Here is a 22539-nt window from a genome sequence, read left to right on the forward strand (position 1 = left end):
AGGTTTGGATTACCCTTTCCTCTTTTAGTACATTCAAAAGTTTTAGCTTTTTCTATGGTAAGAAGCTGTCTGTATGTTGTTACATCCTGTTTTTGTTCTATGCTTATATTCTCTATTGCGTGTCTGGGTATTGCTCACATAGGTATCTTATCATTTAATTTATGTTGATATTTTTTCCAGACACGCAATAGAGCATTCCTCAAAACATGGCTTTTAGATTCAGAGAGTCTTGTGGTTCAAAAAAGAGCCGATTGGTTTAACGCAGGATTGTGCTATTGAGAGGGGATCCTTCTAAAGCAGGGGTGTCAAACTCGATTTCATGGAGGGCCACATCAGGGTTGTGTTTGGCCTCGGGGAGGGAGGCAGGGGGGCGTAGCCAGCTCAAGTCCCTCGTGTCGGGGGTGCTTGTGGTGGCCCGAGCGCTCTATTAGCAAAAATGGGCTCCCGAGCTCCATTTTTGGCTGCGTCATACTCCTGCAGCCCTCTGCCAGCGGAAACAGAGCTCAGGAGGGCTGTGTGGGCCAGTCTTTCGCTGTTTCCAGGTCAGCTCGATTGGCCAGATCTAAGCACTTGGTGGGCGGGATGTGGCCCGCGGGCCTTGAGTTTGACACCCCTATTCTAAGAGCTAGACTCTGTGTCTAGCTTGGCCGGTGGCGTTTTCAGCTGGGTGTTCCAGGACTTGGGGTGGGACAGAACATGCCCGGGTGGTGCAGAACGAAGAGGCCCAGCATCCTCTCCCCATAAGCAGAAATCCCTCCCCTCTCTTCGTATAACTGGGAAGCTTTCGTCTTTGCTCCAGGAGGACCCGGAGGCGTGATCTCCCGCAAGGCTGTTATCCAGGGCGGGATCCTGCGCTTTCCTGCGGTTGAGCCCACCGACGAGTCCCAGTACCTGTGCCGAGTGCGAAACAGCGTTGGGCAGCACATGGCGCGAGCTTTCCTGCAAGTGCAAAGTAAGTTGAGGTGGCATCGCTCCAGCCACAAGGACAAACCATGCCACAAGGTGGATGCCCAATACTCACGTCCCATTGGTGGGATTCAATTTTTTTTTACTGCCGGTTCTGTGGCTGTGGCCTGGTGGTCATGAGGCTGGGTGGGCGTGGCTTGGTGGTCACGTGACTGAGTGGCACGGCTTGGTGGTCATGTGACAGTGGGCGTGGCTTGGTCATGTGACTGGGTGGGCGTGGCTTGGTGGTCATGTGACTGGGTGGTGCAGCTCGGTAGTCCTGTGGCTGTATAGGCATATCTTAGTGGTCATGTGACTGGGCAGGTGTGGCTTGCTGGTCACGTGACTGGGTGGGTGTGGCCGAGTCAATATCACTTCTTTGCCCTAATGACCTACAAAAAGAAGATATACAAACAGGTAGTTTATTATTTTGTGCATTTAATAGTTAAATAAGAACAAAAGAGATGCGCAAATACTTACATAAGATGGCCCCCAGCAACCCTTCTGATCCCCCTTCCTCAGCGTGAGATTGAGGATGATGGGGCTCTTCCAAGAACCTCCCCAGACCTCAGAGTCCATCTTCCCAGGATGCATCCATCAGTATTTATTCTTCTTCAGGGAGAAAGAGCAGAAACTTAGCTTTTATCATCTTTTAACGGCCACATAATCCTTTGCGGGGTGGAGTCTGGGCAACTGAATAGAGCTAGCAGAGCTTTTACTGGCCGGATGACTTGCCTGTTGCCAGTGCGGATTTTTGTTCGGCAGATACATTCTCATTGCTCCCAGAGAGAGAAATATCTGCCTCTACCTAGGATCGAACTCACAGTCTCCTGATTGTAAGACGAGAGCTCCACCTCTAGGCCACCAGACCACTCGGAGAGTTAGCTGATACCTAATCAAATTTGCCAAAGGGAAGAAATCGCCACAGAGAAATTTAAGTGGGGCGACCAGAGAATCAGGCCATAAATGGCGTGATGGTCTGAGAGAAGAGAGAGAGGGACTGACCTCCCCTTTGCTCCTGGGCAGGTACCAGCGTCCCCCAAGTCCAGGTGAGCCCCGAACGGACAGAGGTGCAGGAGGGCAGCACCGTCAGACTGTACTGCCGGGCTGCGGGCTCCCCAGCGGCCACCATCACCTGGGAGAAAGAGGGCGGCAGCTTGCCTCCACAGGTAAGGCCTGGTCTCCCAGGGAGGACGGCCCCTCCCAGACCTTTGGGTCCAGGTGAGGTTGCCCGAGGGAAGAGGTGGGCCAGGCGCAGACCCAGCCTGTGGTATCTTCTTTGGTGCTTCTGATCTTCCTGGCGGCCTCTGTTCCCCCCCTCTCTCTCCTTCTCTCTCTTTGCCCCGCTTCCCTCTTGGGCCAGGCGCTTCTTGTCTTTGGGTTCTTCCACTTTCAAAGTGGCAGCTGGGAAGCCGTCCGGCAGCGAATACAGGAGCTCCAGCAGGTATCCCTCTGCATGAGCCCCTCGTGTTGCTCTGCTGGTCGGCTACGTCTTTCTCCTCTGGCTTTCGGTTCTCCAGCGGAGAGAAGCAAGGTCTCCCCCAAATGGCTTCGTTTCCCCCCACCCTCCCAGATTGTGCTGGCTGCACTCCGATCCTGCCTCCACCTCGCCTGCTGCTTCTGGCTCCTTTCTTGCTTATGCCTGGGACTTGCGGATGCTGAGGGTGCCTCACCGCCCAGCTCTGGGCCCTCCTTGGCACCCCCTTCCCCATGTGGCCCAGGAGGGTGGGAAGCCAGACCCGCACTTGAGGGTCTGTAACGTTTTTCCCTTTGTGTCTGCAGTCCCACTCCGAGAGAACCGACATCTCCACCCTGGTGATACCCTCCATCACGGCTGCCGACGGAGGGGTGTACCTGTGCGTGGGCAGCAGCCCGATGGGAGTCGGCAGAGCCCGCATTGAGGTGGCGGTCGTTCAGGGTAAGGCGTGACCCCTTGTTCTGACCTAGGCTTCCCTAGCAGCACTAAGCCCTCGTCCCGATAAACCCCTTTTATTTAATTGATAGCGAATTCCTCTCCAGCAAAGTCTTTCCTCTCCCACAGTCTTTCAAGATCTTTCACAATTACCGACCTTTATCAGGCTTGGAGAGTGGCCAGACCAATATCTTTCAGACGCCACAATATTTGACAAGAATGCAGGAATGAACTAATTGTCTCCTGCAAACTCCGCTCCCCTTTCGCTCCTCTTTTATTCCCTATGGGAGGGGCCATTCACCATCCAACTGTGGCCTTACTCCCAAGTCAACCCCTGTTCTTTAGCTGGTCCCTTCGCCTGGCAACTCTGCGCATGTGCATACTGGGAACAGGCTCCAGCTGTTCTTCTGCCCCACTGATGTCTGACTCTGAAGGCACCTGATAACTGTCAGATGGCTGTGGCCCCCTCTCTGCCTCTGACACAGAGCCCTCGTCAGAGCCTTCCCCAGACTCCAGGACTAGCCCAGGTTCCTCCCCAGAAAACCTCTTCTAGGCTTGAATCATTTTCAGCTGCAGTGCCCAGTGTGTGCATCTCTCTCTGTGGGAAACCATCCATCCTTTGCTCCTGGGCAGGTACCAACCTGAAACATCAACCAAAGAAGTGGCTGGTTTGAGCAAAACGCCCAGCCGGTCATGGTCAGCCCAAGGAGAGCTTATTCCCGTGATGGCAAACTTATGGTCCGTGTGCTCAAAATGGCACGCGAAGCCATGTTGTCCATGTCATGCAGCCTTGCCTGTTTGCCTTCCTGGTTTATGGCACGCATGCACACGCGATGATCAGCTGTCCTTTGCATGCGCGACAGTGCCGACAACTGGCCTGTGCATGCACCCTGGCCAGCTGATCGTCGGGCGCACATGCGCACCAGAACCTGGAAGTTCAGCTTTTTCAGAGCGCGATCCCTTCGCCTCTGTGGCAGTGCCACAAAGCGGTCTGCCCATGCATGCTGGCCAGCTGATCGTCGGCCGCACACGCACCCCAGAACCCGGAAGTTTGGCTTTTCCGGAACGCCACCCGGACGAGCGTGCATACTTGACGTTTCCGTGTGTTCACCATCACTGGCCCTATTCAAACCTAGACTGGAACTCTCCCCCTCGCAGTGCAAATCATATCCTTGCCTCCTTTCTCTTTGCCCTTTGTTTCCATTCAGTGCCCGGCGTCACACCGATGGTCAAGATTGAACCTTCGTCCTCTTCGGTCACCGAAGGCCAATCCTTGGATCTGAACTGCGTGGTGGCCGGCCACCCTACAGCATCCGTCACATGGTACCGGCGGGGAGGGGCCCTGCCAGCCAACCACCAGGTTCGGACTCTCCCGGGGCCCGAGGGGAGTGGGCGGCCGCATCTCTCCCGCTTCTCTGTGGGAGCCTCCTGGTTTCATTCCAGGCAACGAAAGGGGGGAAGTTAGAAAAAAAACTCCCTGGCTTGCCAGAAACAATGAAGAGTTTCCTCTTGATTACGAATTTCCTTCGGAACGGTTGGTCTCATCCGGCCCTAAAGATCTCTCTATCTCTTTTTTTCCCCAAAGAATGCATAAGATTAAATTTTCTCAGAACGGTTTTCAGAAAAGAGGGCTGTAATTGTAACAAGACTAAGAATCCTGCTCAATTATAAGCCAGGATAACAATAGCAATAGCCCTTAGACTTGTATACCGCTTCCCAGCCCTCTCTAAGCAGTTTACAGAGTCAGCCTCTTGCCCCCAACAATCTGGGTCCTCATTTCACCGACTTAGGAAGGATGGAAGGCTGAGTCAACCTTGAGCCTGTCAGGATTGCTGGCAGTTGACAGAATTAGCCTGCAGTACTACATTCTAACCACTGGGAGGGAAGGAAGGAAGAAAGGAAGGAGGGAAGGAAGGAAGGAAGGAAGGAAGGAAGGAAGGAAGGAAGGAAGGAAGGAAGGAAGGAAGGAAGGACCCGTAGAGTTATATACCACTTCATAGTGCTTTTACAACCCTCTCTAAGCGGTTTACAGAGTCAGCTCTTGTCACCAACAATCTGGGTCCTCATTTGACCCACCTCGGAAGGAAGGAAGGCTGAGTCAACCTGCAGCCAGTCAGGATCAAACTGTTGACAGTGGGCAGAGTTAGCCTGCAATACCGCATTCTAACACTGGGAAGGAAGGAAGGAAGAAAGAAAGATAGCACTAGCCCGCAGACTTATATACCGCTTCACAGTGCTTTTACAGCCCTCTCTAAGCGGTTTACAGAGTCAGCCTCTTGGCCCCCAATAATCTGGGTCCTCATTTGACCCACCTCGGAAGGAAGGAAGGCTGAGTCAACATGCAGCCTGTCAGGATCCAACTGCTGGCAATGAGCAGAATTAGCCTGCAATAGCACTTTTAGATCGCTTCACAGTTGCTTTTACAGCTCTCCCTAAGCAGTTTCCAGAGTCAGCCTCTTGCCCACCTCAACAATCTGGGTCCTCATTTTACCCACCTCGGAAGGACAGAAGGTTGAGTCAACCTTGAGCCTGATGAGATTCGAACGGCCAAATTGCAAGCACCTGGCAGTAGCCTGCGTTACTGCACTCTAACCAGTGCGCCACCACGGCTTATAGGATCCCAGTAAAGAAATAAAACTGACAGACGGGGCACAGATACAGATAGTCCTTGACTTTACAACTGTTCATTTAGTGATTGTTCAATGGCACTGAAACAAGTGACTTAAGACTATTCTTTACGCCTATGACCATTGCGGCATCATAGCCCCATAGCCACATGATTTACATTCGGATGTTGGACAACTGGTTTATATTGATGACGGTTACAATGTCCCGGGGTGACGTGACCCCCCTTTTGTGACCTTCTGACAAGCGAGGTCAACAAGGACGCCAGATTCACTTAACAGCCGGGTGACTGAGTTCACAACGGCAGTGACTCACTTGAGAACGGGGTGGCAAGGAAAGTCGTAAAATGGGGCCAAAATTCACTTAAGCAACGTTTCGGACTACCTGAATTTAAAGAAAATTGAGGGGGGGGGACTTCCACGGTATACGGGCATCGTGGCAGACAGCAACACTGCTTCCTCCCTAGATCTATGGGTCCCTCCTGCGAATCTTGGAGGTCTCGGCCGCTGACTCCGGGGAATACGTCTGCCGAATCAGCAACGGAGCCGGCCCGAAGGAAGCCTCCATCAAGGTGACCATCCAGCAGAGCCACACCCCCTCTCAAGGTAAGGCTAAAGATTGGGGGGAAAAACGATACAAAATACGTATAGACTTTAAATCAGAGATCTTTTTATTGGGAATTATACCGGAAACATACAACAGAGAATTGAAATATTTGATTGTAAATGTGTTAACGGCGGCTAGAATTGTATTTGCTAGAAATTGGAAAAATGAGAAAATGCCATCGCAGGAGGAAAGTTATTCACAAAATAATGGAATGTGCTGAAATGAGTCAATTGACATTTGAAATTAGAGAACAAGAAGATAAACAATTTTATAAGACATGGGATTTATTTTATCAGTGATTAGAGTAAAAAAAAACATGGAAATGAAAGGCACTGGAGAATGTTATCAATACAAGAATAATAGAATGATACAGAATATAACATAAAGATATATTATTATTGGGTAGATTTAAGATGATGTAGTGTATTGTTACAATATAAATGAACCCGATATCTAGTATATCTCGTTTAAAATGAAGAAATAATAGTGATAGTCAAACAAATGAGGTATAATGATAATGATGAATACAAACATATTAGATCTGATAACATGTGATTTCATATAAATTGTAAGTGATGACTATGGAAAAGATGCACAAAAACACACTGTTTGTAATAGAAGATGGTTTTATGTTTTATGTCTTGTTTGTCTACGTCTGTTTGAAAATAAAAACTTTTTATATAAAAAAAAGGTAAGGCTAAAGACCACACCTGCGTGGGGGAAGGAGAGCCAGGAGTCACTCACTGGGGGGCACAAAAAGGCAATGTCCTGGGCATCTTTGTTGTCTCTTCCCGGCCATCTTGGCTTGGGAACGGATCCCTGGAATTGGTGGGCAAGAGAAGTTGACCCATCTTCTGACATCCTCAGGGCCGTCACCAGTCCGGATCGACTCCGTTTCCTCTTCCATCACTGAGGGTCAGTCCTTGGACCTCAACTGCCAGGTCACTGGCCTCTCGCAGCCCAGAGTCACTTGGTACAAGCGGGAAGGGTCCCTCCCGGCGAACCGCAAGGTATGGGCATAGCGGGAGATGTTCTGACCGAGGCTTACCCAAAAGCACGAAGCCAACTCCTCGTCCCGATAAAACACCTTTTATTTAGGTTAAAGGGAATTCCTCTCCAGCAAAATCCCAGCCAACAGTCTCATGAGATTTCATAATTGCAGGCCTTTATCAGGCTGGGAGAGCTGCCAGGCCAATATCTTTTAAACGCCACGCTGTAGCAGCAATTACTTGGCAAGAAGTCAGGAATAGATCTTCACCCGAATGAATTAAACTCATTGTCTCCTGCAAACTCCACTCCCCTTTCGCTCCTCTTTATTCCCTATGGGAGGGGCCATTCACCATTCACCTGTGGCCTTACTCCCGAGTCGGCCCTTGTTCCTTAGGTGTTCCCTTTGCCTGGCAGCTCTGCACATGCGCAGACTAGGAACCAGCTCCAGCTGTTCTTCTGCCTCACTGATGTCTGACATTGAAGGCAGCTGATAGCTGGCATACGGCTCTGGCCCCCTCTCTGCCTCCGACACAGAGCCCTCATCAGAGCCTTCCCCAGACTCCAGGACTGGCCCATGCTCCTCTCCAACCTCCTCACTGTCTGAGTCTGCCACCAGCTCCACAACAGGAGACCCTTGGCTAGACCGCCCACCTCTTCCTCGCTTTGGGGTTCCTCACCACATGCCTCGACCACCTTCTCCCTTCAGATTTCTGGCCTCCATTTAAGGATTCTCAAAGCCACAGTAGCGGACTCAGGCGAATATGTGTGTCGGGTGACCGACGGCGACAACGGGGTCGTTCGAGAGGCCTCCAAAGTGATCCTCGTGCACAGCAGCTCCGAAAGTGAGTCAGAAGCTCAGGTCCTAGCTTATTATCCAGAACTTGTGCATTTCATTGGTGCAGCTCTTGGGGGTGGAAGGGCCAAAGAAGGCAGGCCACGCCCAAGAGGAGTCCAGGGCATTTCCAGGGGAGTTCAGCTCTCCCCTTCGAGCTAGGCCCATGGGAGCCTGTAGGGGAGGACTGGCTGGAGGGGAGAGGTCTGTTAACTGATTGTCGGCCGCTTCCTCCTGTCCTTACAGCCTCAGGAGTTACCCCTCCGCTCTGGATCGAGCCTTCGTCGCCCTCCCTCGTCCCAGGACAAGCCTTGGACTTGAACTGTGTCGTGGCTGGCCAAACCAGCGCCACCATCACATGGTACAAACGCGGCGGATCCTTGCCAGCCGGCCACCAGGTATGGGAGCCCCTCGAGGCTGGAGGGGAGGGGCAGCTTTATCCAGAGACCTCTCCTCCTTGGGAGGGTGTTTACGGCAGCAGCCCCCAACCTTTTGGGCAACAGGGACCGGTTACGCAGATTGAGGCTTTTCCATGGACCGGGGAGGGGGGGTGTGGTTTCATATGCTGCCTGCATCCCACAGATACGGCTTCTCTTGTTTGTGCAGCCCGCTTTCTGGCATGCCGCAGCCTGGTAGCTGATCCATGGATTGGGGGTTGGTGACCCCTGGCTTAGGGCATCCCTTTCATTTGTGTGCCGGCTGCCTCTTCTTCCTCACCCCGCAGGTCTCTGGTTCCCACCTGCGCATCCCCCGGATCTCCCCGGCTGACTTGGGGGAATACGTCTGCCGCGTCAGCCTGGATTCCCTCACCCGAGAAGCTTCCATCCTCGTTTCTGTCACCCGCTCCTCCTCTTCCAGTAGGTGTGGGCCTCCCTGCAGGAGGGACGGGTTTGCCAGGGGGGCTGGCAGGATCCTCACCCACCCTTCTACTCTCCCCAGCCTTTGGCGTGGCTCCCCCGGTGAGGATTGAGGCCTCCTCCTCCGTCATAGCGGAAGGGCAAACACTGGAGCTTGACTGTGTGGTTTCCCGCCCGGAGCAAGTCATGGTTACCTGGTACAGACGGGGTGAAGCCCTGCCAGCCCATCATCAGGTACAGACATGACATAGCCTTAACACGTGCAACTGGATAACAGCTTTGGGGCCACTTTGGCAGTTTGAGGGCTAAAAGCTACAGTCTCGAAGGCACCTCCTTGCCTGCAGAGTGCCCCAAATTGCCTCCTGGGCACAATGCCAGTTTCAAAGCACTTTGATTAGCTGGTAAACGCTCTTCGGACTTTGGAGCCCAACGCTGCTATTGGGGAAATGGTGTGATGACCCGTGGGCGTGGCACGAAAGCAACACAGCCAGAATACAGGTCTAAATCTAAGCCACATTTACTACAAGTCCTGGAGCAAAGCTCTCGCACGCACCTTCAGCAGCCTCTGGCTGCGACATTAAGCCAGGATAAGCCAAACAGTAACCAGGGCCAGCAGTCCAGTAAGCCAGGTTTAGCCAAACAGTAACCAGGGTAAGCAATCCAGTAAAACAGGTTTAGCCAAACAGTAACCAGAGCAAGAAGTGCAGTGAAGCAGGCAAACTGGGGAAGCCCCACAAGATAAGACCATGGTAATCTCCAGGTGTCGGCAAGTGCACACGAGGCTCCACAGATTCAACACTTGTTCCCGACAAATGCCCCTCCCATTGGCACCTCCTTACATCTCAGTCCCCAGGTGTGAAGGGGGAGAAGGGCGCTCTCCTACTTCGTAGCTGGCTTGGTCTGTGCGTCGTTCTTGCCTTCTCTCTTCTCTCCGTGCTCTAGGATCAGGAGCAGGTGGTCCTTGCTCTTTGCCTGATCTCTGCCTGTCCTCCTCCTCCCTGTCTGCAAGCCTTTCTAATCCTGAAAAGCCCTTCCTGGACTGACTCTGCCCTTCCCCAGTTTCCTCCAAGGCCAACGGAGCCGCCCTCTCAATCTCTGTCGGCTCTTGTTCCAGCTCATCATCCCCCGCAGATTCACGTCTGGGGCATGACAAACGGAATCAGGTGGCTCCAAAGTGTGGCTCACCAGGCCTGGCCTTAGTCTGTGTACGAACTGAGCTCTGTTTGGAGCTCAGACGTTGGTGAGGCAGGGCGGATATGGGGGGCAATTCTGCAAAGGTTGCTGTTTAAATAATCATTATTTTCAACCCGACAATTCGGAAATCTCCCCCTGGCTCCAAATAGAAAAGAAGGGCCTTATTTTCATTATTTTTTTAAAGGGTTTTAGAATCATGTTGTTTTATGTAAAATCTATGAATCCATACGTCATAGTCAGCAGACCAAGGTTGTTTTAAGGACGCGCTGATAAGGGTGCCATCAGTGGTGGGACTCAACTAGTATAGTTTGAGTTTGAGTTTATTAGGACTTGTATGCCGCCCACTCACAAAAGACTCAGGGCGGCTTACAGAAAAAGCAGGGAGGGGAACATATAAAAATTAAAAAGTACAAACATTAAAATCACACAACATTCATAACATAAAATGGGGCTGGATAAATCAACAGCCCCAGGCCTGCTGGAAGAGCCAGGTCTTAATTGCTTTGCGGAAGGCCGGGAGAATAGTAAGGGTCCGGATCTCCACGGGGATATCGTTCCATAAGGCCGGAGCAGCAACAGAGAAGGCCCTTCCCCGGGAGGTCGCCAGCCGACATTGGCTGGCAGATCCGGAGGAGGCCTAATCTGTGCGATCTGGGAGGTAAATGGCAGGAGGCGGTCTCTCAGGTAGCCAGGTCCTAAACCATGAAGGGCTTTAAAAGTAACGACTAGCACCTTGAAACGTGTCCGGAGACCAATAGGAAGCCAGTGCAGCTCGCGGAGGACAGGTGTAATGTGGGTGTCCCTAGGTACGCCCACAATCGCTCGCGCGGCTGCATTCTGGACTAACTGGAGTCTTCGAACACTCTTCAAGGGCAGCCCCTTGTAGAACGCGTTACAGTAATCCAGTCTTGAGGTGACGAGGCGTGAGTGACCATCCGAAGGGCCTCCCGGTCCAGATAGGGTCTCAACTGGTACACCAAAACCAGTGTAACAACTGGTTCACTGAGCTCATGCGCAGTTCATTTCGAAACAGCTCTGAAACTTACCTTCTACTGCAGCCCCGGTGAGTGAAGCAGCTGAGGCGTGGCAATCCGCTCTGCCGCGCCTATCAGCTGGGCTTCAAACAAAGGAAGTACAGGACAGACTAGTGCAGGGGCAGGTGGATGGAAGAACCGGTTCGTATGAACCGATACAAACCGGCTGATCTTACCCCTGGGTGCCATCCTCTTTCAGGCCTTGGGAACTCGTCTGCGTCTGGTCAAGATCTCTCCGGCTGACTCTGGAGAGTACGTTTGCCGGGTCAGCTCCGATGCCGCCAGCCAGGAAACCTCCGTCTTGGTCACTGTCCAGCAGCAGGAAGGCAGACCCACTTTCCGTAAGGACTCCCTTTCCTCGAAGCAGCTCATAAGGGAGGGAATGAGGGAGGATGAACCAGGAGGGCTGGCGCGAAGGTTGGCAGCATGAAAAAGCAAAGGGAGGGAATACAGGCGGTCCTCGTCTTACAACAGTCCGCTTAGTTCAACGTTAAAAAGGGACTTTATGACCTTATTTCACACAACCATTTGCAGTATCCCTGGGATTTACATTTGGGTGCTTGGCATCTGGCTCATATTTATGATGGCTGCCGTGTCCCAGGGGACACATGATCCTCTTTTTGTGACCTTCTGACAAGCAAAACCAATGGGGAGGTCGGATTTGCTTAACAACGGTGTTACTAATTTAACAACTGCCGTGATTCACTTAACAAACATGGCGAGAGAAGTGGTAAAATGGGGCAAAGCTCACTCAACAGTCTCACTTAGCCACGTAAATTCTGGGATCAATTGTGGTCGTAAGTCAAGGACTAGCTGTACAGGGCCCTGAAGGGAATCCTAAGCGCTGGAATGTTTAAAGGATCTGCTTCTCTGCCTCCCAAGGATTATGTGGGTCAGCTGGGAGGAGAGAAAGCAGCAACTGTGGGGCTTCTCTAATGCATAGCTTCTCCCTGGCAGGGTGGGGGGAATTTGGCGACAGCCCTGAGCTTTCTTCTCTTATAACCGTTGCAGCTGCTGGGGTGATCCCACCTGTACGGATCGAGTCTTCTTCCACCTCGCTCTCCGAGGGCCACACCTTAGACCTGAAATGCATCGTGGCCGCCTCTGTGCCACAGGCGAGAGTCACCTGGTATAAGCGAGGAGGGGCTCTTCCTGCCAGCCACCAGGTATGGCACTGCCCATGTGGGGCTCGCCAAGAGGGGCTTTTCTCCCGGAAACGCCTCCAGGTGCTGCGAGGAAGAGGCTGGCACCTAGGCAGTGCTAGCCATCCCTGTTCACCTTCTGCTCACCTCTCCCCAGGTCTCCGGTTTCCTCCTGCGCATCCCACAGGCTTCACCAGCTGACTCTGGGGAATACGTCTGCCGCGTGAGCCACGGCTCGGCCATTCACGAGGCCTCGCTGGTGGTGACCATCAAAGGTGAAAGGGACTCCTACTGTAAGTCCCCTTCCCCATGGGTGCTAGGCTGCGGCGTGTGATTGATTGCCTGCTCTGTGGGGGGGATCTGTGGAGGATCCCCCTATGGTTCTGTCAAGGTTCCGACTGACACACCCAACCCAGCAAGCGCCATCGAGACAATCCAATCTCTTCATGCAGAACTTTATTGTGCACATCATTTCGGCACAGAATGAAAGCAAAACCAGCTCTGGCTAATTCCCGCGCCATTCAATATAATTAAAGTATAGATTCCTCTCTCCCTCCAATTAGTGCAGGTCACATTGTCCAATTAAGTGTCACAATATTGTTATGAGAAGATGCCTGGAAGGTCTGGCAACCACCTGCTGAAGTGACCTTGGTTCTCACAGGCTGCATGCTTGATGGTTACAACCCACATTTCAATTCCCCCTTCCCACCCACCCACCCTCATAGTTTGTTGGCAAGCTGAGAAGTAGTAAAAGTGAAAGCAGCATGAGTACGCTTCGGATCTTGACAGGATCCCTGTTTTCCTCTTCCAGCTGTGGGCGTCACTCCCCCGATCAGGATTGAAATGTCCTCCACAGTCATCTCCGAGGGGCAGACTTTGGACCTGAACTGCCTGGTGGCTGGCCAATCCCAAGCCAAAGTGATGTGGTACAAGCGCGAGGGTGCCCTGCCTGTCCACAGTCAGGTAAGGGGACGTGGCAGAGATTCCCGCAGCGTTTGGGCAACGGTGGGCTTCAGGAGATCCAGAGGCTACAGAGGGCAGCTGATGGAAAGGAAGCGGGTTTGTGATTGTGGGAACACTGGATTAGCCAGACATTATTTTTCAGAATGTGTGTTACGCATTTTCGGTCATGTAATGAGGGATCTCCTGAAACACCTTGGCGTAATATTTGGGGGCTTAAGAAATGGAAACTGAGTGTCAAGGATGAAACTCTTCGTTTCAACTTAGAGTGGGGAGGGAGGGGTTGCTTTAGAATGGATTAGATGGAGAAACGAAACCTTTACGATTCCACCGAAGACCGTGAGAGCTTGAAACCTTCTCAAGGACATCATAATGGGTGCGGAGTTGAAGCAGACGGTTCCCATAACTTAAGTGAGGACAACGGGGTTTGGCTGGGGAAATTATTGTTTAATTCTATCAACCAATGTTTGGGAACCTCAGAATTAGTTTTACTTCGACTTTACCATGCAGTGTGTTCAATAAACAGTAAAACGTTTGGAAAGAGAATGAGGTTTTATTTGGATTCTCGCATTGGATCTTGACATTGAGGCTTTGGGAAATCCAAGGCAGATGGAGGTGGAAAATGACTTCAGTTGGTAAAAGAAATCAGCTCTTGGTTGTCTGCTTTTCTTTCCCGGTAACAGATTTTCGGAACCCGCCTCCGAATCTCGCAAGTTTCGGCAGCCGATTCGGGCGAGTATGTCTGTTACGTGAACGATGGCACCAGCCGACTGGAGACATCCATCATTGTGTCCATTCCCAGCAGCTCAGGCGGCCCATCCAGTAGGTGCCCAGGAAGCTTGCGGCATGTGGAGGGGAAAGGAAAGGGGAGGAAGGGAAATTGGGGAGCCATGCAGTGGGGTTGCAGTCCAACCCTTCCTCATCCTCTGCAGCTTCTGGGGTGATACCGCCGGTGAGGATTGAATCCTCCTCGTCTTCCCTCGCCGAGGGACAGACCTTGGAGCTGAACTGCCTCGTGACTGGCCAGAACCACCCCAAAGTCAGCTGGTTCAAGAGAGGAGGACCCCTCCCACCCAACCACCAGGTAAAAAGGGAAAGGCGTGTCTGCTTCGCCTGACTCGGGTGAGGATGGTGATCCTCGCTCCTTTCACCCTTCCCAGCTCCTCTCTGGGGAAAGAGGGCCAGCGGGAGAGCCAAATACCGACATTGTGGCGAGTGAGTAACTTACCTCTCCTTGGCAGGTCTCGGGCACTCGCCTTCGCATCCCACAGGTCTCCTCCGCCCACTCTGGCGAGTACGTCTGCCGTGTCAGCAGCCCCAATGCCGTCCAGGAGGCGGTGTTGGTTGTCACCATCCAGGACAGTGAGGGACCCTCCCACCGTAAGTCTCTGCTCCCCTATCCGCCACTTGGCAACCCAGACCTGCTGCAGGACAGGCCTGGCTCATTTGAGATGTTGTCTTCTCCTTTCGTGCAGCCACAGGGGGTGCCTCAGCTCTGAGGATTGAGGCTTCCTCCTCTGCCGCCATTGAAGGAGAGACCTTGGATCTGTCGTGCATTGCTCCAGGCCAGCCCCAGGCCACGTTCACCTGGTATCGGCGAGAGGGTCAGCTGCCTGCAGGTCACCAGGTAGGGGAAAGCTTGTCCACAGTGGGGCAAAGAAGGCAGCCTTGTTGACAGAAGAAGAGGTTCATGCAAGTGGGGAAATCAGAAATCTGCAATGCTTTTCCTCTTCCTGCCCGGCCCACACAGGTCTCCAACGCCCATCTGCGACTGGTCCGACTCACCCCCGCCGACTCTGGTGAATACATCTGCCGTGTGAGTGGAGGCAGCGTCCCACAAGAGGCGTCCTTCATGGTCTCTGTCATGGCCAACACCAGTCCTACTTCCCGTACGTCTGGCATTCTGGCAGGGGTGAGAGTGGGCGGGTGGAGGGTGTTCAGACTCCAGGGGTCACCGTCTCTCTCTCCTGCCAGGTCTGCAGAGCCCCATCATCTCCATAGAGCCCCACAGTGTGGTTGTGCGCGGAGGGGACGAGGTCTCCTTCCGGTGTCACATCCACAAAGGCACCCCGCCTCTCGAGATCACCTGGAAGCTTCCCAACAACCAGCTGCTAGGTGAGGTTTGGGCCGGGGTGAAATCAACTTACCTTTGGTACCAGTTAACAAATGTGAGTACACGTTCCATCCTCTGCGCATGCACAGAGTGTCAAAAGTGGGGCGTGATGATATCCAGGTGGGTGGTTGGAGCCTCCCGTTGCTGAACTGGATAGAACCAGCTGAATTTCACCAAAAGGTTTGGGGGCTGCCTGGTGAGCAGCTAGGCCATGTGGTTTGGGGGGGGTACTGATTCTGGGGAGTGCCCCCCCTGGTAATTCCTTCCATCCCCTCTGCAGATAATGTGAGAATCAGCCCTAATGGCTCTGCGATCACCATCTCCAATGCCCGTCCAGAAAACCATGGGGCCTACCGGTGTGTGGTCTCCAACCCGTTTGGGATTGCCAACAGCCTAGTCAACGTCCTAGTCCAAGGTAAGGGATAACAGTTGAGGGTCTGTCTAGGACAGCAGGGACAAGGCCCCCTTTTGTTCTCATCCAGCCGAGGCTAAATTTGGACTCTGAAGGAACGCCGGGGCGGAGGGTCTCCCAAAGGCCCTGGGTAAACTCCGATGCTGCTCTCTCCTCCTAGGGCTGCCTACCGTCTCGGTGGTGCCGAAGGGGCCCCTGCAGCTCAAAGTGGGCAAATCCATCAGCGTAGACTGCCTGGCGACCGGGGACCCTCGAGCTGTGGTGGGCTGGACCAAGCTGGGAGCTTGGAAGAAGCTGGAGAACCAGAGGATGCTACCCTTGGAGAGCCGAGCAGTGCTGCAGGTAGGTGAAGGTCTAAAGCAGGGGTGTCAAACACAAGGCCTGGGGGCCTGATCTGACCCACAGGCCACCCTGGAAACTGCGAAAGATTAGCCCGTTTTTGGGAGGTTTGCAGAGTGCAAAAACTTTTTTTTTTAATTTGCCTCTTAAAAATCTTGGTGTGTCTTATACTCCGCTGCGTCTTATACTCCGAAAAATACAGGTAGTTTCATTTCAGAGCTCAGCACTTAAAACAGCTAAGCCATGCCCAGACTTACTTAAGTTTCTGTTTCCAAATAAGCCTCATTGGCTGACCTGTTACCATGTCTATTCATTGGCTGATCTTGTTACCATGTCTCTGCCAGTTCATGAATATTCTGACACTAAAAAATAGCTTGATCCCTCTGTTTGAGTGGGAATCAGGCTGAGGGCATCGTGTGGGGTCCTCTCCCGCCACAGATCTCCTCTGCAAAGCTGGGAGATGCCGGTACCTACTTGTGCGTGGCCCAGAACTCCGTGGGTACCACGGAGGCGCAGGTAGATGTGAGCGTGGAGGCGGTGCACGGCAGCAGAGGAGTCCCCGAAATCCATGTGACTCCAACCCAGACGGTGGAGGCGGGACAGACGGCTCGGCTCCATTGTTCTGCCACAGGTGTGTGCTGGTGTGTGGGTGTGGGTGTGTTTGTATAGGGGGGATTATTCAGCCCTGACTGGTCCCCTCCCTCCAAGCTGACAAGCCCATCTTGGGGGTCCCCTATGCCAAGGCTACCTGGGTTGCTGGCCAGCCGGGCTCACCACTGCTTCCTTTGCTGGGACCGACAGGTGACCCGACTCCCACCATCCACTGGTCCAAGCTACGGGCTCCCTTGCCATGGCAGCATCAGGTGGTGAATGACACCCTCATCATCCCCCGGGCAGCCCAGCAGGACTCGGGCCAGTACATCTGCAATGCCAGTAACTCTGCGGGGTTCACGGAAGCCTTCATAGTGCTGGATGTGGAGAGTGAGTGTGCCAGGAGGAGGAGGGATGGGGCTCGTGCAGGGGTGCTGTGCTGCTACCTGGGTGTCCTTGGGTTGACAGGGGGATGGCAAAAGAGGGAGAAATGCCAGACACCCCTTCCCCACGGACCACTCGCATCCATGGACTGGTTCAGTGCCTTCCTCTGGAAGCTCCGGGACTGGTACCTGTGCCAAGCTCTCCCCCCACCTTCTCTCTCTGCTCAGTACCACCTTACGCCACCAGTCTTCCCAACCGAGCAGTGGTGCACCAGGGCGATGCAGTGCAGCTGCAGTGCCTGGCCCACGGCACGCCCCCGCTGCGTTACCAGTGGACCAAGGTGAATGGCAGTCTCCCTGGACGGGCCACGGTGCGAGAGGGCATCTTGCAGTTCAGCCCCGCCGGGCACCGGGATTCCGGCACCTACCGCTGTCATGTCAGCAACCGGGTGGGCTCCGCTGAGGCTTTTGCCCAGGTCTATGTGCAAGGTGAGCGGGCATCTGAGGTGGCGCAGTAGTTAGAGTGCAGTACTGCAGGGTGCTTCCGCTGACTGCTAGCTGCAGTTCGGCAGTTCGAATCTCACCAGGCTCCAGGTTGACTCAGCCTTCTGTCCTTCCGAGGTCGGTAAAATGAGGACCCAGATTGTTGGGGGCAAGACACTTAGCGGTATATACTGTAAGACTTACAGTCTTAAGTGCTATTGCTATTGCAGCCAAGATGGGAGATTCAACCAAGGGAGTGGCCAGAAGAGTGCGGGGCTCGATCCTGCCTCATAACCCTGAACCCTCTCGAATTGGGAGATTAAAAAGTAGGCTGCTGGTATAAAAGAAACCCCCAAGGACTTGTGGGTCAGTCCTAGGATTCCTGAGAGCCCTGAAAAGTTAGCTTTGGCCCCAGCCTTGGACCTGATGTACAGTATATCACAGAAGTGAGTACAACCCCTCACATTTTGTAAATATTTAAGTATACCTTTTCATGTGACAACACTGAAGAAATGACACTTGGCTACAATGTAAAGTCGTGAGCATACAGCTTGCATAACAGTGTCAACGTGCTGTCCCCTCAAAATGATGCAACACACACAGCCATTCATGTCTAAGCTGTTGGGAACAAGAGTGAGCACACCCCTAAGTGATCATGTCCAAAGGGGGCCCAAGTAGCCGTTTCCCCCTCCCTGGTGTCATGTGACTCATTAAGTGTTACAAAGTCTCAGGTGTGAAGGAGGAGCAGGTGTGTTAAATTTGGTGTTATTGCTCTCACTCTCTCATACTGGTCACTGGAAGTTCAACATGGCGCCTCATAGCAATGAACTCTCTGAGGGTCTGAAAAAACGAATTATTGCTCTACATCAGTGATGGCGAACCTTTTTGACACAGAGTGCCCAAACCGGAACACAAATGCATGTGTGTGCATGTGCCGGAGCACCGAAGACCAGATGGCCGGCGTGCATATGCCTGTTTTGGGGCCATTTTCAGGTCATTTTCAGTACATTTTCCGGGCCGTTTTCAGGCTATTTTCCAGGCCATTTCCAGGCCGGTTTTGGGACCATTTTCGGGCCGTATTTCATGCACGCCGGAAACCAGAAGAGCAATTGGCGATGGCACACATCACAGAGAGGGTTCTGCGTGCCACCCCTAGCACGCATGCCATAGGTTTGCCATCATGGCTCTACATATTGTATGTCTGGGTCCACATTTTTTGTCGTATTCGCGCTGACTTGTGGTGCGTCCTCATTGTCCCCAATTCAGGCCATGCTGGAGAACCCCTCTCCGTTCAGGTCACCCCTCAGAGTGACACCAGAGCCGTGGGTGCCACAGCGGAGTTTGTGTGCTCCGTTTCCGGGGATCCCGGGGCGCAGATCGAGTGGTTTAAAGAGGGCGGAGAGCTGCCTCCCACTCACACCATCCGCAATGGAGTGCTGCGGTGAGTGGGGCAGATGAGGGACACGGCATGGCACAGGTGGGAGGAGGAGGTGGCACTGGGCACCTGTAGACTGGGGCAAAGAGCCGAGGGATTGACAGAGTGGCTGCTTCCCTCTAGGATTGAGAAGCTGGTCCCGGAGTGCCAGGGGGTATATGTGTGTCGGGCCAGGAGTCCCTCCGGTCAGGCCCAGGAGAGGGTCAGCCTGACTGTCCGGGGTAAGTAAGCATCATGAGCATCATGCCAGCTGGTGGACCAAGTGCCCCACCTGAGGGAGACAGGCAGCCTGCTCTTCCCTCTCTGGAGACACCCCACCCACCCCATTTCTCTTCTCAGCCCTCCCCAAAGTGATGATCAACATCCGGACATCGGTGCAGACCGTCCTGGCGGGCAATGCCGTGGAGTTTGAGTGCCTGGCTTTCGGCGACCCCAAGCCGGACCTCACCTGGAGCAAGGTGGGAGGGCAGCTGCGCCCGGGAGTGCTGGCCAGTGGAGGCCTGGTGAAGATCGAGCGGGTGGAGCAGGCCGATGCGGGAAAGTACCGCTGCACGGCCACCAACAACGTCGGCACCGTCCAGTCCCATGTCATCCTGCATGTCCAGTGTAAGCCCGACCTTCTCCCGGAGGGGTGTCCTCCCTCTGCTTTGCTTTCCGTGGCTGACAGGGTGGGGCCTCCTCTGTCTTCCCACAGCCGTCCCGCAAGTGGCTGCCCAACCAGAAGTGAAGGAGGTTTCCACAGGCTCCACCGTGATTTTCCCATGCTCGGCCTCCGGGTTCCCTGTCCCAGAAATCAAGTGGACCAAGGTACGTCTCGGACGGGAGTGATTCCCCCATCTCTCCCCAGGCGGGATGCAGGGGGAGGCGCTGCTGCAGAGGCTTTGGGAAATGTGCTGCAGAGCATCCCTTTGGCTCTGGGATAGGGTGATCTGTTTTTTTGGGGGGCGGGAGGCCTGCTAGGGGTTTTTGTGGCTCACTGTCTTGCAGCTGGAAGGGGAGCTGCCCCGGCATGCCCGACTGGAAGGCCACAGCCTGATCATTCCCTCGGCTCGCCTGGAAGACACAGGTGTCTACGTGTGCACGGCATCCAACCGGCAGGGGAAGGGGACGGGCTTCTCCATGCTCAAAGTGCGAGGTCAGTGTGGCACCTGCCTCTCCCTTCCAATCTGGCCCACAGGAGACGGAGGAGGGGGCATGGGCAGGAGATGCTGCCAGCATCCTCAAGAATAAATATTGGATGTTCCCCCACTGTCGCCTCTTCCTCCCTCTTGATTCCTCCTTCTTCCTCCTTTCTTCTTCCTTTTTCTTCCTCCTCCTCCTCCTCCTCCTCCTCCTCCTCCTCCTTCCTTTTCTTCTTCTTCTTCCTTTTTTCTCCTTCTTCCTTCCTTTTCTTCCTTTTTCTTCTTCCTCCTCCTCCTTTCTTCTTCCTTTTTCTTCCTCTTCTTCTTCTCCTCCTCTCCTCCTCCTCCCTTTTCTTCTTCTTCCTTTTTCTCCTTTTTCTTCTTCCTTCTTTTTCTTCCTTTTTCTTCCTCCTCCTCCTTTCTTCTTCCTTTTCTTCTTCCTTCCTTTTTCCTCCTCCTCCTCCTCCTCCTCCTCCTCCTCCTCCTCCTCCTCCTCCTCCTCCTCCTCCTCCTCCTGCTGCCCCTTCCCCCTTGTGGCCATGAGAAGAGCCAGGCCGGAGGACCTGGGCAGAGACTCATCACATGCCAGTTGTAACCTCTGCCAGTTTTGCCCAGCCCTATGCCAGAAGCTCTCGCCCCTGCCTGGGTCTTGCCCATCTGCAGAAGGAGGCGGAAGGCTCAACCATCCTCACATCCTTTGCCCTCCCCTTGCAGAGCGGGTGGTGCCCTACTTTACCCAGAATCCTCAGTCCTACCTGGTCCTGCCTACTATGAAGGATGCCTATCGGGTGTTTGCCCTCGAGATCACCTTCCGTCCCGACACCGCGGATGGTAAGAGAGTCTGCGGGGCAGGCGGGTGGGCAAGGATAGCCACTCCTCTTCTTGGTGTGGATTCGAGTCCTGAGCTCTCTGTTCTGAGCATCTCTCACTCAGCCTCTCTTCCTTTCATCTGCCCCCCCCCTCCTCCTTCCTTCCTTCCTTCCTTCCTCTTCCTCCTCTCACCTCTTCCCCTCGTTCCTCCTCTGCCCTTCCAGCTCTCATGCTTTATTCAGGTGAGTTGTGCCCCTGCTGGGCACTGCAGTCTCCCTGCCCGGCACCTTTCTAACCCTTTTCTGCTTCTGGAGTGTGTGTTTGGAGTGGGTGGGTGGGTGGTGGTGGTGGGAGTGTGCCTCCTCAGCCACCTGAGCTACTGACAAGCTGACTAATACACCAGGAGCTCCCGAGCCTCCTCATCCAGCTGCAGTCTATCTTATTCCTATTTAGCTGGGCTGCACTGTTTGGACCTAATCTTCCCTTGCAAACTCCTGCAAGGAAGCTCTGCCTGGCTGTGGGGCTGTGAGGGCCGCTCTCAGCCTTCGGTTCGAAGACTCCTGTTCCCTCCTCAGGTTCCCAGGGCCTGGGGCAGGACAGGAGGCAGAGCATGGTGGATCTGATCTCAGCACCTTGCATGATGCTGTCCAATGGACCTGGGGGAGCCATGTGGGGGTGGGGTGGTATCTCTTGTCCCCAGCATCCCTGAGCTCCCCTCTTCTGGTCTCCCACAGGGATGTTGGTGTACAACGGGCAGAAGAAGAACACGGGCAGCGACTTCGTCTCCTTTGGGCTGGTGGGGGGCCGCCCAGAACTCAGGTGAGGCCGGGGTCCCTGCGAGGGGAGCGGTCGAGCTGCCCCATTGCACCCCTGTCTCCGTGTCTGCCAGGTTGCCTCCTTCCCATAGCTTTATTTTGGTAGCCTTTGCCACAGGGGTGAAATCCACCTACCGTATTTTTCAGAGTAGAAGACGCTCCAAAGTATAAGAGGCACCTAGCTTTTGGGGAGGAAAACAAGCATGGGGGGGGGGGGGAATCTCCCAGCAATTTGCCTCCTTGCCCCAAACAGCAAACAGTACAGACGATATACACTGTTTGTGGTGTTACATTTCAGACTATATTTGTACAGATGCTGTTAAAATTGATGTGGCTTTCTAGAAGTATAAGTTATTCTCTGCTATTTAAAAGAAGATACAATAGCACTGGGCCTCTTCAGATCAAGCATTTATTTTAAAAAGCTTCTTCATTTTGTTAAGTTGTCTAGAATAATAATAAAGCAGTCTTTAAAATATAAGTCTAATAATGTGGACATTCTATAGGCATTTATAATTATTGACTTCCCTCCTTGCAGTAACAGCCTGTTTTAGTTTAGACAGATTAGAAGAAGAAGAAAAATCTGCCTCTGCCTCCCAGCAATTTGCCTCCTTGCAGCAAACAGCAAGTTTCACTTTCAATTTCTGTTTAAGCACAGGCCTCCCACTGATCAGCTGTTTCAGGCTGCAGGGATTGCCATAGCCTATTGCCACCTCCGCAAGCCCCATTTTCCCCGTTTGCTGCAAGGAGGTAAATTGCTGGGAGGCAGAGGCCAAAGGGTGGGGGACGGTGGGTGGGGCTACATTCAGTGTATAAGACGCACCCAAATGTTCATCCTCTTTTTTGGAGGGGAAGGTGCATCTTATACTCTGAAAAATATGGTACCCTTGCTACTGGTTCGGTAGCAATGGGAGCGCACGCTCCAGGCATGCACAGTTCACCG

General features: G+C 53.4%; 1 protein-coding gene across 1 annotated transcript in view; it reads left to right on the plus strand.

The window, feature by feature from the left end:
- Positions 1–22539, plus strand: part of HSPG2 (heparan sulfate proteoglycan 2) — a gene marked incomplete at its 5' end in the record, with an annotated part of 93867 nt that overhangs the window by 61768 nt on the left and 9560 nt on the right. The window contains 32 exon segments of the mRNA XM_087702437.1: positions 800–952; positions 1972–2114; positions 2728–2863; positions 4066–4217; positions 5949–6087; positions 6956–7098; positions 7785–7920; positions 8157–8308; positions 8635–8767; positions 8850–9001; positions 11195–11336; positions 12007–12161; positions 12295–12430; positions 12949–13100; positions 13781–13919; positions 14030–14181; positions 14339–14477; positions 14573–14724; positions 14848–14986; positions 15072–15212; positions 15491–15625; positions 15783–15964; positions 16400–16592; positions 16763–16942; positions 17164–17424; positions 18685–18859; positions 18977–19074; positions 19193–19459; positions 19548–19660; positions 19841–19988; positions 20689–20805; positions 21519–21603. Of these exon segments, the coding sequence (XP_087558563.1) occupies positions 800–952; positions 1972–2114; positions 2728–2863; positions 4066–4217; positions 5949–6087; positions 6956–7098; positions 7785–7920; positions 8157–8308; positions 8635–8767; positions 8850–9001; positions 11195–11336; positions 12007–12161; positions 12295–12430; positions 12949–13100; positions 13781–13919; positions 14030–14181; positions 14339–14477; positions 14573–14724; positions 14848–14986; positions 15072–15212; positions 15491–15625; positions 15783–15964; positions 16400–16592; positions 16763–16942; positions 17164–17424; positions 18685–18859; positions 18977–19074; positions 19193–19459; positions 19548–19660; positions 19841–19988; positions 20689–20805; positions 21519–21603 (4840 nt within the window).

This window comes from Thamnophis sirtalis, unplaced genomic scaffold (assembly GCF_051295495.1).
Source record: "Thamnophis sirtalis isolate CommonGarterSnake01/CBP01778 unplaced genomic scaffold, rThaSir2_p1.2 scaffold_15, whole genome shotgun sequence".
NCBI classification, from domain to species: Eukaryota; Metazoa; Chordata; class Lepidosauria; order Squamata; family Natricidae; genus Thamnophis; species Thamnophis sirtalis.